The sequence below is a fragment of the Rhinatrema bivittatum genome, chromosome 1, assembly GCF_901001135.1.
Source record: "Rhinatrema bivittatum chromosome 1, aRhiBiv1.1, whole genome shotgun sequence".
NCBI classification, from domain to species: Eukaryota; Metazoa; Chordata; class Amphibia; order Gymnophiona; family Rhinatrematidae; genus Rhinatrema; species Rhinatrema bivittatum.
The window spans coordinates 556,968,528-556,982,274 of NC_042615.1; the positions used below are offsets into that span (position 1 = coordinate 556,968,528).

At 40.4% G+C, this 13,747-nt stretch overlaps 1 protein-coding gene across 1 annotated transcript in view; it reads right to left on the reverse strand.

Moving 5' to 3' along the window:
• The window catches only part of TLE1 (TLE family member 1, transcriptional corepressor), a 314,217-nt gene that overhangs the window by 112,181 nt on the left and 188,289 nt on the right, over nucleotides 1–13,747 (reverse strand). The window contains 1 exon segment of the mRNA XM_029616666.1: nucleotides 493–609. Coding sequence (XP_029472526.1) covers nucleotides 493–609 — 117 coding nt within the window.

Here is a 13,747-nt window from a genome sequence, read left to right on the forward strand (position 1 = left end):
AATAGAAACTGGTGGGGAGGCAGGAACACACCTAGGTACTCATTCATGGATGGCATACCCAGTTCCACAGATTGTAGTGCTAAATTAACGCATTCTGCATTTCAATAATTCAATTAAAATGTTAAACTCTTACTGACAGCTCTTGTCCGAATGCAAATAGCATGACTGAGAGCAAACAAAGAAGAAATTAACATCCATCCCTCCCATGCTATAAATAATCTGTTATGGGTATTCTGAAAAACCTGCATTAGGTAGTATTAGCTATTATAACTGGGAATTGATAAAAGAAGATGGATAATAAAGGGCACAAACACTGATTTTTGTATACATAAGTAAAGACAAGACATCTGTGCATGAAAGGATTTATGCCTACCATGCTGTCTTATTTATCAGGAAAGAAAAACATCTACAATTACTAACAGGGAAAAAAAAAAAGCACTTTTGAGCCAAATTTTATACCAGAGTTAATAAACATTAACACCAACTACTTACATAGTGGCTGGAATCCTTATCATCCACTTTTCTTTTTTTGATGTCATTAGAATATTCAGGCCCATTCCTGCGTTTATCAGAGCCTCGCAGGCTGTCAGGGACCAACAGAGAATTACTCTGTAAAGACAAAGGCAGGGGTCAATCAAAAATTCCTTTCAGGATTCCTTTGTAGGCTCATGAAAACCAAAACTGGACCTGATAGGCCCTTTAGAAATGCGATACCTACACAGCCTTTTATGCCATTTAATTCAACCCATCATCAAAGCCTTCCAAGACAAACATTTATAGAGGTTCATGCATTTTAAAGAGGGACCCTGGCTTTACACAGATCAGCCAATCACCAGTGAACTCGGTCATCAGTCACTGTCCATTCAGTGTCCTATTCAACTGATCCTATTGTCTGGGGGAAAAACAGAGCCCTGTTGTTTATTCATGAACATACTTTATATACATTCTGATGGAGATTTCTTGGTTTGAGTATGTCAAAAAGTAAACGAGGGAACCTTTGAAGATTATTCTGTGTGCCGTTATGAATTTGGGGCTGCTATAATGCGCCTTATGCTTTCAGAGACTAAAAAAGACGGGGGTGTGGGTCAGCTGCAGCAGAAGGTTCTCTGAAATGAATCCTAGCTGTTTTTTCTTGGTTACAGTGGAAGACAGGAAGTAGAAAATAGTTTTAAGGCAAACTACAAAGAGAAAAAGAAGGACTGTGTGTGTAATCAGACTTAATCTAAAGCCCAACTTCAACTAACACCTCCAGACAAAACACAATAGCAAAGACTAATCTTTTCCACAAACTACACAGACAACTTTCATTCAGACCGGCAAAGTGCAAACTGTTGACCCAAAGAAAACAAGCATTTTCAGTATTTTGGGGTCACATGGCAATTTGACATGCCTTCCATTCCCATTTTGCCCCTGGGCTAGAGCATTAAAACATGTTACAATGAGTTCTTTTAAGTGTAGGATTACCATATGCAAGGGGGCAATTTGTTCAGTGATGTGTTAATGCCAGGAACAATGCTGAATGAGCTGTGGAAAAAAAATGCTTCTTTCACAAAGCATTGATAAAAAAAAAAAAGTTAACGTGATCTAAAACAAAAGGAGGAAAAGTATATAGTGGCAACACACTTATATTGTATTTAAAAAAAAAAATTTGTGGTTGCAGTTGGGCCATAAATCTATAAAAAGGAATTATGTGGTATACTTCAAGTCAGAGATGATTTTTCTTGGAAAGGTACCATAATAAATGACAGACTAGCTCACACTCTGGGCTGAATAACTACCCTTAAAAACCTAAAGACGCCACCATGGGACTTTCCAGTCCTCTTAAAACAACAATGCTTAATGACCGGGTTGGGGAGGGGGGGAAGGGAGGGGAGAAAAGAGACAAAACAAGGCACACAAGGCTATTTGAATCCTACTCTGCCTTCTTCAGGAGCTGCACTTATAAGCCTGCACTAAGCTTCCTTTTATTCATGACCATTCAAGCTAAAACAAGACTTACACAAAGCTCATGGAAGGCTCCACTGAAATTCAATATAAAGAAATTCAAGGTAATGTCTTTACCACAATGTTTTGTGGTTAAAAAGAGGGCCTTTGTTGGATCATTGAACCAATTTAGCTTGATAATTATTGATTTGTTTCCCTCCTCCAGAAGTGAGGCAAATTAGGTATTAGACAACCTCATCATAACTAATAATACAATAAAGAAATATAAATAATAAAGCTATCAAAATAGTTAGATAAATCAGCCGATAGAGCTATGTCATCAAGGGCTCCTATTCCATTTCAGGATTTTGTTTCATTTCTGAGAGGAGATTTCTGTAAAATTCCTCATCTTCCACAGATGAAAACCAGCCTGGACGCTGCTAAGTGTATCACTACCATAAAACCACAACATCACTCTCCAGATATACACACACACACACACTATAAACAACTCAGTTTTGAAAAGATGGGTGTAAATATAGTAGAAAATGTTTCTCTTTATTATAAATGGAAAAAGGTCAACCAACTTGAGACAGGAGCAATGGTTTGGTACATTTAAATGGTAAGGAGGTGACAAGTTTTCCCCAACATGTGCTGCAGACTTGACTTTGTACACTTCCCAGCTATGGGGATGGTGTGACGTCCTGCAAGCTGTTAAGTTTGTATGGCTGATAGCCGGGACACATCTTTAGTGAAGTATGTTGGGGTAAAAGTAAGGATGGCCACAGCTTGAGCAAGGTAGGTGCTCAAGATTGCATGGTTGACACCTGGAAGATACTCCCAACTACCCTAGGTTGGACAGGAGAAACCAAGACAACCTGGGTGGGCTAAATAACCTTTTTCTGTCAACATGTCAAATAAATGTCCAATATGCCCAAATGAAGGTGAGAACTTCATGGAACGGGCACATAATTAATTTCAAGATTGTGGGTAGAACAATTAAAATACTGTGTAAGTTATCTGTTGATTTATTTTATACACATCTGCCTTGGATATAAACCATTAAAAAAAAAAAATCATAATGCTCTGGTGCAGGAATCTTACTCTTCATACAGTTCTAAAGCTTGGATAAATTCTCCATGGGCTGCACTACCTTTCATTACAGAAAGATTATTATTTTGTCAATGAGCTTTGGAGACCACAGCAAGTTCCTCTTTTGGGAATGCTTCCGAGCTGATCTTGGATCTTAACGAACACCGCTCCTCCACTCCCAGCACACACAGGCATACACGCATACATCACAGCGATACAGATATACAAAGCAGAAACATCTCATGAATAAAGACAAAAAAAATTTTTTTTCAAAAAGGAAAAGAGGGTGTGATCATTATATATATTATGCACCTTGAGAAAATAAAAATTTGAGAATTAACACTAAAACATGAAAGGAAAAGAAAAAGGATAAAGGAAAAGAAGAAATTCTAAAGAAATCCGAGATTACAAGAAGAAGGTAAGATACAGAGGGGCTGGTATTTTTAAGAATCTATTAAGTACTGCTGTTATAACTTTGCTAGTGTAAATCTGTGGAAAAAATGATTTTGAATTGGAAAGGGCTAGTGCCAAAAGAGAAAAAAAAATTATAACTTGTCCTTAACTGCTTAATTTATTCTTCAAATTAAATTAACAATAGACTACATGGTTTTCTTATGTCACAGTAAATCAAGGAGCCAGACAAACTGGAAGTCAGTTTTCAAAAGGGAAAATGTAATGAACAAACAGTTTCTGGACTTTTGAGCTTAACCATTATTTTGTCATAAAAACACAGCTCATCTATTTATAATTGTTTTACATTCTGCCTTTATCAAGCTGGTCCCAGCACAGATTAATGGTATCTTGTTCCAGAGTTTTGAGGCATAGCAGCTTCAAGGCTACTGGTCTTGAAAATATATGATTAAGCTGGAACAGAAGTTCTTGCAGACCTCCAATGCAGTTCCTTTTCCTTTGCTTAGTGCGCTGTTTTATGCATTGCCATTTTAGCACTCTGTTAAATGGTAAGGCATATTATAAGCCTCAAATGCAATAGGAGATATACAGACTCAAGCAATCAACTACTATCTTGTCCTCCTCATAAATTTCTGGTAATTAGTTTGCTTCCAACCTCCAGACAATTCTCATTTAAGCCAATGAGAAGATGGGGTTTCATTTTTGGATAATACATAAATCAACCAGGGATGTGCCTTCGTTTGCGACGAAATAGGAAATAGAGACGATATTTCCTAATTCATCTCATTTTGGGGGGGGGGTGACGAAACAATAAGTACAACCAGGAAATTTCGTGTGGTTTTCTTATCGTTTTCATGGGGGAGAAAGGGCACATAAAAAAAAAACCCCAAACCCACCCCAACCCTTCAAATTTAATTGCAACCCTCCTGACCCCCCAAGACTTGCCCGACCTCCCCCACAAGATTTACCGAAAGTCCCTGGTGGTCCAGCGGGGTCCCAGAAGTGATCTCCCCCTCTATGGCCATCGGCTACCACTAATCAAAATGGTGCCGATGGCCCTTTGCCTTACCGTGTGACAGGGGCTATCGGTGCCATTGGTCGGCCCCTGTCACATGGTAGGAGCAATGGATGGCCCGCACCATTTTTAAGATGGCGCCGACCATCCATTGCTCCTACCAATTGACAGAGGCCAGCCAATGGCACGGATAGCCCCTGTCACACGGTAGGGGCAAAGGGCAATCGGCACCATTTTGATTACTGGCAGCCGACGGCCCAAGAGGGGGAGTTCGCTCCTGGAACCCCCGTGAACCACCAGGAAATTTTGGCAAGTTTTGGGGGGCGGTCAGGAGGGTGGGGGTTGTAATTAATTAAATTTGAAGGGTTGGGGCGTGGTTGTTTTTTTTACAACCCCCTCCCCTCCCCCCCCCGTTGTAATAATTGAATTTGAAGGGTTGGGGTGGGTTTTCGGGCTTCGGTCCGTAGGCATCCAAAATAAAATCGGACCGAACCACAGGAAAATGAAATTTCCCACGGCGGGCCGATAACGAATGCCAAACCGAAAGGTTCGGCAAATCACATCTCTAAAATCAACATCCTTTTTGCTGAATTCATAATTCTTAGGACTAAATGTCTGGTAGTTCCAGAATTTTACAAGAATTTAATATTTCGGGGAGGTTAGGAATGGTGTATGCATGGGTGTGAACACTAATCAAATGGGCTATACTTAGGGACCTTCATTTTTATTTTTTTTCCCCACGGGAATTTATCAGGGGTGTATTATGACAAAAACAGAAGAATATCAGTGGAAAAATGTGACTCATTTTTCTGAGTTTAATTTGATGGACAGATGCCAGGACAGTAAAATAATATTAAGTAGATGTTCCCACTCACCCGCATCCCTATCTCTACTCCCACCCCTACAATGTCCCTTTCTCTCCTCGCACCTCTGAGAATTTCCCTCTTCCCCATATTGCAATAGATTTCTTCCTTACTAGTGGTGGCTCCAGGATTCACAGCATGATTACTGAGGCTCTCATGCTCTGAGGCACTGCACTTCTCCTTTTTATTGCGGCCAGGGAGCTTGCCAGAAAGTGCTGCTGGTGGGCATGGCCTGCTTCAAATACTGCATTGGCGGCAACAAGCAGCAGGCATTTTGGCTGCTTGGGGACAGGGGGAGGAAGGCGCTCTGCTCCAGTGCCACATTAGCGACATTGGAGAGCCAGTGCTTTTGCAGGCAGGGGCAGGGCTAGAAATGCTGCAGGTACTTGGGCCCACACTGGCTTCTAGCAGTTGCTGAAGGCCTTGACACACTGCATCTGCAGCTCTGGTGCTGCTGTTTTAGATCAGTCAAATTAGTGTGAGAATCGATTTAAACCAATTATCACTTTTGGAAAAATCTGGGAATGTATGGGTTAAAGATCAGTTTAAACTGAAAACAAAGGACTCTAGCTATACTGCTCCTTCACATACTTATCCAACAGCTCAACGTCCATGTTGATACTACAAAACCTATGATGCAGGGAATTACAAATTACTAGACCTAAATAAAATCTTGCCACTAACTCATGCAAATATGAATTATTTAATTGCTGTAACCGAGGAGCTTTATATGCCACACAAAAAAAAAAAATACCAATTTACTACTTTAGTTAGACCACAAGAGGAAAACAAATTCCTCTCCACAGTCTGGTACAAAAAAAAAAAATGAAAAGGGAAAAAAGTTTCCAATTGAAGGCATGCAATATAAGCAACTTAAGATGCCCTCTAAAGGATAAAAAGGTAAGAAAAAGTGAACTGCAAAAAAAGTGGAAAAGAATTGCAGTATCAAATCCTTAAACTAAGGGGCTCAATATGCCTATCTCCAAGTAAGAAGAATTCCCCCCACCCACCCTCCCAATATGTCACCATGAGTGGGTTCAGATGTATCTCTGTGTTAAAATGTCCAGAAGAAAGGGAGACATTCTAAATAGACTGGCTTTTTGTATATTGACTTGGAGAGTAGCAACCTAGCAGTTAGAGCAAGCAGATTGAGAATCAAAGAAGCCAGCGTTCAGATCCTGCTTCTCCCACAGATGTTCCTTGTGACCTTAGGCAAGTTACTTCACCCTCCATTGCCTCAGTTATAACTTATATTGCAAGAATAAAGTAGAGTGGTAGTGGGGGGGGGGCAAGGTCCACCCTGCCAGCATTAACATGGTAGCGGGTGGGCATTCCCCCCCCCCTACCTTATCCGATGTTCCTCGCCAGGATTGGGGGGGGAGGGGAGGTCCTACCATTTTGGGATCCAGGGGCAGTTTGGGATGCTGATTTTGAAATGGTTGGTGAGTCAGCTGATTGGCTGGGACTCACAAGTAGCGTCGGGTGGGAAGTGGAGGTGCCTGCGGTCCTTGGCGCCTTTTTTGCGTACCTGGTGGTCGGCGAAGCAGTTCTCCTGAGGTCTCTCAACAGTCGGCGTGCAAAGGGTTTTTTTTTTCTCCCGCCCTTCCTCCCATAGTTGCATGATGTGGTTTATGATGTTAGAGTTATATTGGTGTTATGTCGCAGTCTGAAGGGGTAACCCAAGCCTAAATGTGGCAATTGTTAAAGTTTAAGACTCTTGTAACGTGGGGCACGTGTAGCTGGGGGGAGGCTGCTACACGAGGCACTTGCATACAGTAGGGTCACTGTGCGAGCTGTAGGTTCTTCCTCCTGGGATGAAGCGGGGAGAGGACCAGTACACAGCGGAGTCACTGCTGTATTGTGGGGGGTAAGTGGTGGCAGTATGGCACTGGGGCATGGTAGCATAATGGTGATGCTGCGGTACAAGGGGGATGAGTAATACTGGAGAGGATATGTGTGCTAATGGATAGGCTCATATTATGTTTCTTGGTGAATAAACTGCAGCTCGTTTGAATCCCAACTTGTTGTCAGTTGGTGTTTTCTAGGATGCGGAGACAGAATGTCAAGTTGTACCGCCTTTCCCATGTTAGACTTCAGCAAAAATAGAACTACAGAACCTGAATTATAACTCACCTTGAGCTCAGATTTGGAAGTCGAGTAATTAAATCTAAAACCCAAAACCATAGCTAGGTACAGACAGGAAAATGTTTATTGCCTCAACTATACAACAGGCACCTAAATTTAGGCAGCTAATCAGCCCAATTCTGTATTTTCATCCCACTCCTTTCCTTACCACAGAGCTTTCATGATCTATCAGTTAAACTTGCTGTGCGTGTATTTCTTTGGCATATTTCACTCCTGCTAATCACTCACAAACCTTGCATAGTCCAGAAGTCAGATCCTCCACCAAGTGCCTAGGTGCCCACAAAGTTTGGTTCACCTCGTCTAGGTGTTTCCAAATAAATGAGTGCCTCCCCCCAACACAAACTGCAACAGAGACATCCTGTAAAAGCTGAAAAATCCTCTCTTCCTTATAGAACAGAAACTAAATGCAAGCTGGATAACTCTTCATAAATACCTACAGAACATGAATGTAATCCACTTTGAAGCACTGCAAAAAGTAGAATATAAATCTAAATAAATAAAAAATAAAATAAAATAAAAAAATAAAAACTCAGGTCCAGACAGGAAGAGAAGCCAGCTGTCTGTAGACTGTAGCTGGCCAGGTGGGTCTTTCCAACATTCAGGATGGTGAGAGGATGCAGAAGTGAAAATATAAAAAAACAAAAAACAAAAACCAGCAGCATTGGGCATAAGCTGAAATGCTAGAAATGTGCAAAAAAGGATTTGCTGAATCTTTCCAAGGTTTTATTTACCTTTAACTTGCCCAACTGGATAATGAAAATAAAAACAGCACAACAAACTTTACATAAATTGATTAGCAAGTATCAGGGGAATAAAAATATAACACTCCATAATGACAGAGCAAAATCAGGTTTGTAGAAATTTGTGCAAATTAATTTAAATAAAAAATGAAATACCACATTTACTTAAGTATTCAGACCCTTTACTCAGTCCTTTCTTGAGGCAACATTTGCAGTGATTATAGCCTCAAGTCTTCTTGGGACGTTACAATCTAGGCATACCTGGATTTGGGGATTTTCTCCCATTCTTCTCTGCAGTTCCTCTCAAGCTCTGTCAGGTTGGATGAGGAGAGTTGATGCAGTTATTTTCAGGTCTCTCCAGAGATGTTCGATTAGTTTCAAGTCCGAGCTCAGACTGCGCCACTCAAGGATATTCAGATTTGTATCGAAGCCACTCTTGTGTTCTCTTGACTGTGTTTAGCATTGTTGTCCTGTTGGAAGGTGAATCGTCACCCCAGTCTGAGATCCAGACCACTCTGGAGCAGGTTTTCATCAAGGATCTCTCTGTATTTTGCTCTGTTCATTTTTCCCTTGATCCTGACTAATCTCCCAATTCCTGCAACTGAAAAGCATCCCCACAGCATGATGTTGCCACCACCATGCTTCACTGTAGGGATGATATTTATTAGGTGATGAGTGGTGGCTTGTTTCCTCCAGACATGACGCTTAGCATTCAGGCCAAAAGACTTCAATCTCCATTTCATCAGACCAGAGAATCTTGTTTCTTATGCTCTGAGAATCATTTAAGGGCCTTTTGGCAAACTCTAAGCGGGCTATCATGTGCCTTTTACTGAGGAGTGACTTCCGTCTGGCCACTCTACCACAAAGGCCTGATTGGTGGAGTGCTGCAGAGATGACTGTCCTTCTGGAAGGTTCTTATCTTCAAAGCAGAACTGTGGAGCTTTGTCACCTCCCTGACCAAGACCCTTCTCCCCCGATTGCTCAATTTGGGCGAGTGGCCAGCTCTAGGAAGAGCCCTGGTGGTTCCAAACTTCTTCCATTTAAGAATGATGGAGGCTGCTCTGTTCTTCAGGACCTTCAATGTTGCAGCAATTTTTTGTATCCTTCCCCAAATATATCTCAACATAATCCTGTCCCGGAGGTTTACAGGCAATTCCTTCCACTTCATAGCTTTGATTTTGCTCTGACATGCACTATGAACTGTGGGACCTTATGTAGACAGGTATGTGCCTTTCCAAATCATGTCCGAACAATTGAATTTACCACAGATGAACTCCAATCAAGTTGGAGAAACATCTCAAGGATTATCAATGGAAACATAATGCACCTGAGCTCAACTTTGCCATAGCAAAGAGTCTGAATACTTATGTAAATGTGATATTTCAGTTTTTTGTTTTTGTTTTTTTTTCAACTAATTTGCACAAATTTCTATAAACCTGATTTTGCTTTGTCATTATGGTGTACTGTGTGTAGGCTGAAGATGGTAAAAAAATGCATATTATCCACTTTAGAATAAAGCTGTAATATAACAAAATGGGGAAAAGGTGAAGGGATATGAATACTTTCTGAATGCACTGTATGGCTCAGGCACTCATGACATCTTTAATGTTTGTTCAAAACTTCCCCTTCCCCTCAGCCATTGTCCTGGGAGCTTAATTCATCAGAAAACTGAATTGGATCGCATTGAACATTTTGGAAATTAAGTAACCATTGCAGAAACATGTAGCCTGGCAATTCTGCATTTTTCAACATACTGGATTGAAACAACCAATGACATCATTAAAACCAAGTTTAAGACTTTATTCTTCCAAGTAACCACCTAGCTGTTTCTCTTTTCTGGGACTCCTCTTTTGGTCTTGGCCCTGGGATTTGTTTCCCACTCTCTTCTCCCCTCTCCCCACCAAAAATATTTTATTTTATTTTCACTTTTTTTTTAATATAAAAATGTTTCTTTAAAAAATATTCATTTTTATACTTTACTAGCCGTACCCGGCCAAGCGTTGCCATGGCTCAGTCTGGTTTAATTTCACAATGCGCATTAGCACTACTCCGGCCGTCCCAACTCCCTTCCCCACAGTGGACGGACTGGCTTGGCGACTCTTTTATCCTTTCCTCCTCCTGCTGTGTGTAACTGTCCGGCAGTCCCTACTCCCTCCCCCCTTCCCCAGCAGCGGAGGAATGGGCTGAGCCGTTTCTTGGAGCGCGTTGCCGTGGCTCAGTCTGGTTTAATTTCACAATGCGCATTAGCTCTGCTCCGGCCGTCCCAACTCCCTCCCTCCCTTCCCTGGCGGTGGACGGACTGGCTCTGTGACTCTTCTACCCTTTCCTCCTCCTGTGTGTAACTGTCCGGCAGTCCCTACTCCCTCCCCCCTTCCCCAGCGGCGGAGGAACGGCCTGAGCCATTTCTCGGAGCGGCAACTCGTCTGCCCTTTCCTCCTCCCCTCTGCGACACCCAGCACGTAGCACAGAGCTCTATGGTCCGCACATGCGCGGTAGAGCTGCTCTCTACTGCGCATTTGCGGTCCGTTGGTCACAGGCCATTTATATTGTAGATAGCGTGTGTTGCTTTTACGTCCAACAGATGGCACTGTTTTTGCAAAAAATCCTGTTTTTACCTGTCACAGGTGTGACATCTATATAATATAGGTATATAAAAACGCGTGCGAAATCGAATGCAACGTTGTGTCAAAATTTCAAAGCAATCGGTGAAGAACTTTCGGAGATTTAAGATTTTGAACAAATGAACATTTACATTTTTATTTATATAGATTTTTAAATAATTTTCAAATATAAAAGAAAACACAAATCAATGCAAACCAGAACACAAGATGTAGTTATAAGTTGTATTTCACATATCAAACACTATCAATTATATTGCTTCATTTTTCAACTAATAAAACATCACAACTCTATGGAATACCAAAAATTAAAGGCTGGAAAAAAAAAAAGGTGGGACGTCACCACTTAAAACAAGCTGAGCTGGTCAAATCCAGAAATATATTTAAAAAAAGCAAAAAAAAGAAAGAAAAAATAATCAAAAATTGATTAATCTGCTAAAGAGGCTAAGGAATAACTAGAAATAATTGCAGGTAGTTGTTGATGACCTTGCCAAAAAGATGACAGTTGACCTAGCTCAAAAAAATAAAATCTAATCTGGCCAAAACCATTTTTAATTATCCTTGTATATGGGAAAACAAATAAGTTACACCCAAAGCAACTAGATCAGATCTTCGTGATAAATTTTTGCCTATGAAATTGGGTTTCCTGGGCTACATCAGGAAATACTTGAATTGCCTAGTCAAAAAACTACATGTCTCACTTGGGGAGAAAAAAAATTAAATATTCAGTCTGTCAGATTTTATTAAGACTAAAAATGGTGGTCTTTAACTCTATTACCAGAATCTATTTTAAAGAAGCTAAAGACCTAACTTTTCATGACCTTAGATAAGAGGCTGTTATATTAACATTTCCATCTCCTTTCATATTTGGTAAATAAGCTCTAAGCAACAGAGACAATGCTGCCTCTAGGATACCAAAAATTTAAGATTTTTTTTAAGTTGTGCTCCAGACACATTTGCCACACAAGGAAAATTGACCAATCACAAATTTCTTTTTTTCAGTACATCATCAGTAACCTCCCACTTACACCTACGCACAGTATTACCTTTCATCAATGGTCCACAAACATTTTCTATGAAAGAAGTCTTGAATTATATAAGGAACATTTGCCACTGCTGTTCAATGGTCACTTCACAGCCAGCAATGCACCCTTCAAATTGCATCACTACATCATGCTTAAACAATCTAAACAGCAACAATTACTATCTCTCACTTAAAAAAGGTCTTTGGCATTATGTTCAAAGACAATTCCTGATGCTCCAATCCAGAAAATCCGTCTTTTTCCTCTTCTAGTCAAAATTATCTTCTTGAACTTTGAAATAAAATTTTCAGAATGCACCATCCCTCCTGATCCTCTGAACTGCAGATGGTGCCAACATGGCATCAAAGTCTAAGGTAGAAAACCTTCTGGATTCTCTAAGATTCTTCAGCTACAAAACACATAAGAATGTTCTCAATTTGCTCATCAGGTCCATTTAGCTGATCAGATTTTCAGGATACTCTCAATGAATATGCATGACATATTTGCATACAATTGAGGAAGAGCATGTCATTTTGTCTTGCCCAAATTTATCATGGATACCCTAAAGAAGTGATTATGTGACCTCAGGAATGGGTCTAGAGGATCCATAACTGGAGCAGGAAGGAAGCTTCACACTTTACTCATGAACTACAAGAAAACTGTATTGCCTGTCTCAAAGCTGGTTGCTTCTTGCACCAACACAGAAGTTTCCAATACAGAGGCCATCGCACATTCCTCTGATGTGAGCTAAGTTAGAAGCTGTGGCCAGATCTTCATCTGAAACTGATACCAGGGGCTGACAGTCAAACATGAACCCAAACGTGGTCAGGGAAAACACTGCAGTAGTTCCTTTGCAATTTTGCTGACCTGGAGAGTTTGGAGAGAGAGAGCGAGTTCCTGAAGACCTTGGAAGGCTGACACACTTCAGGGCTGGGGCCCAAATCCAAAAGTAAAAAACTGATGACAGCAACACCTTCTCACTAACATCTATTCCTGATAAAAAATTTAAAAAAACAAAACAAAAAAAAAACCCCACAACCCTCCCCTTTCTTTTAGTCAAAACAGTTACACACACAATTTGAAGTAAAGCAAGAGAAGTTCTCTGCTGAGGAGAAACAAGAAAGTTCATGTGATCAGGTCTTCAGTCTCCGAGATCAGTATATCCGATAATATTTTACATGTATGCTTGAATGTGGATCAGCATAAAAGCACCCAGATTTACTTAGCTCAGAACAGAGGACATGTCTTAAGTAGTAGTTTTCAAGAACTTCAAATATCAAGAACTTCAGAATTTAAATAGTATTGAAATCATGATTTAAATGGACTCATTTAATTTTTGTTTTAACAGTTTCCACATATTCCAACAGACCCTGGACAAAGGATCAGCTATTTCAAAACTTGAAAAACTGACTAGCAGGGTTTGTTTGTTTTTTGTTTTTTTTTAACATAAGGTGTGTTATTTTGTATTCTGATTAAAATTATGTAAAATAGAGAAAAAAATATTTCTCATGCAATTTTACAAACTGGGCAACCTCCACTTTGCAATTTATTCACTTTGAGAAAACAAGTTTGCTTACCTTATATGTTTTCTGTACATAGCAGAATGAATTAGCCATAACAAGTAGGGTGATGTCACCAAATGGATTCATCTCTCCTAGAGAGTACAACTAGGGGCATGTGCAGGGATTCCTGCATGGGAATTGCCTCATGAGCTTCCTCAGTGAAGTTGTACAGCTGAATTTAGCTAGGTAGTTTATTCTCCAGGGAGGTGGGCAGGTATTCAGCATGGCTAATTCATCTTGATATCTACATAAAACATTTATAATAAGCAAACTTGCTTTCTCTGTTGATAAGCAGATCTGAATCAGGGAAAGGAGAAAGGTCCAAAGAGGTATAGTGAAATTGAAAGGTGACCAGG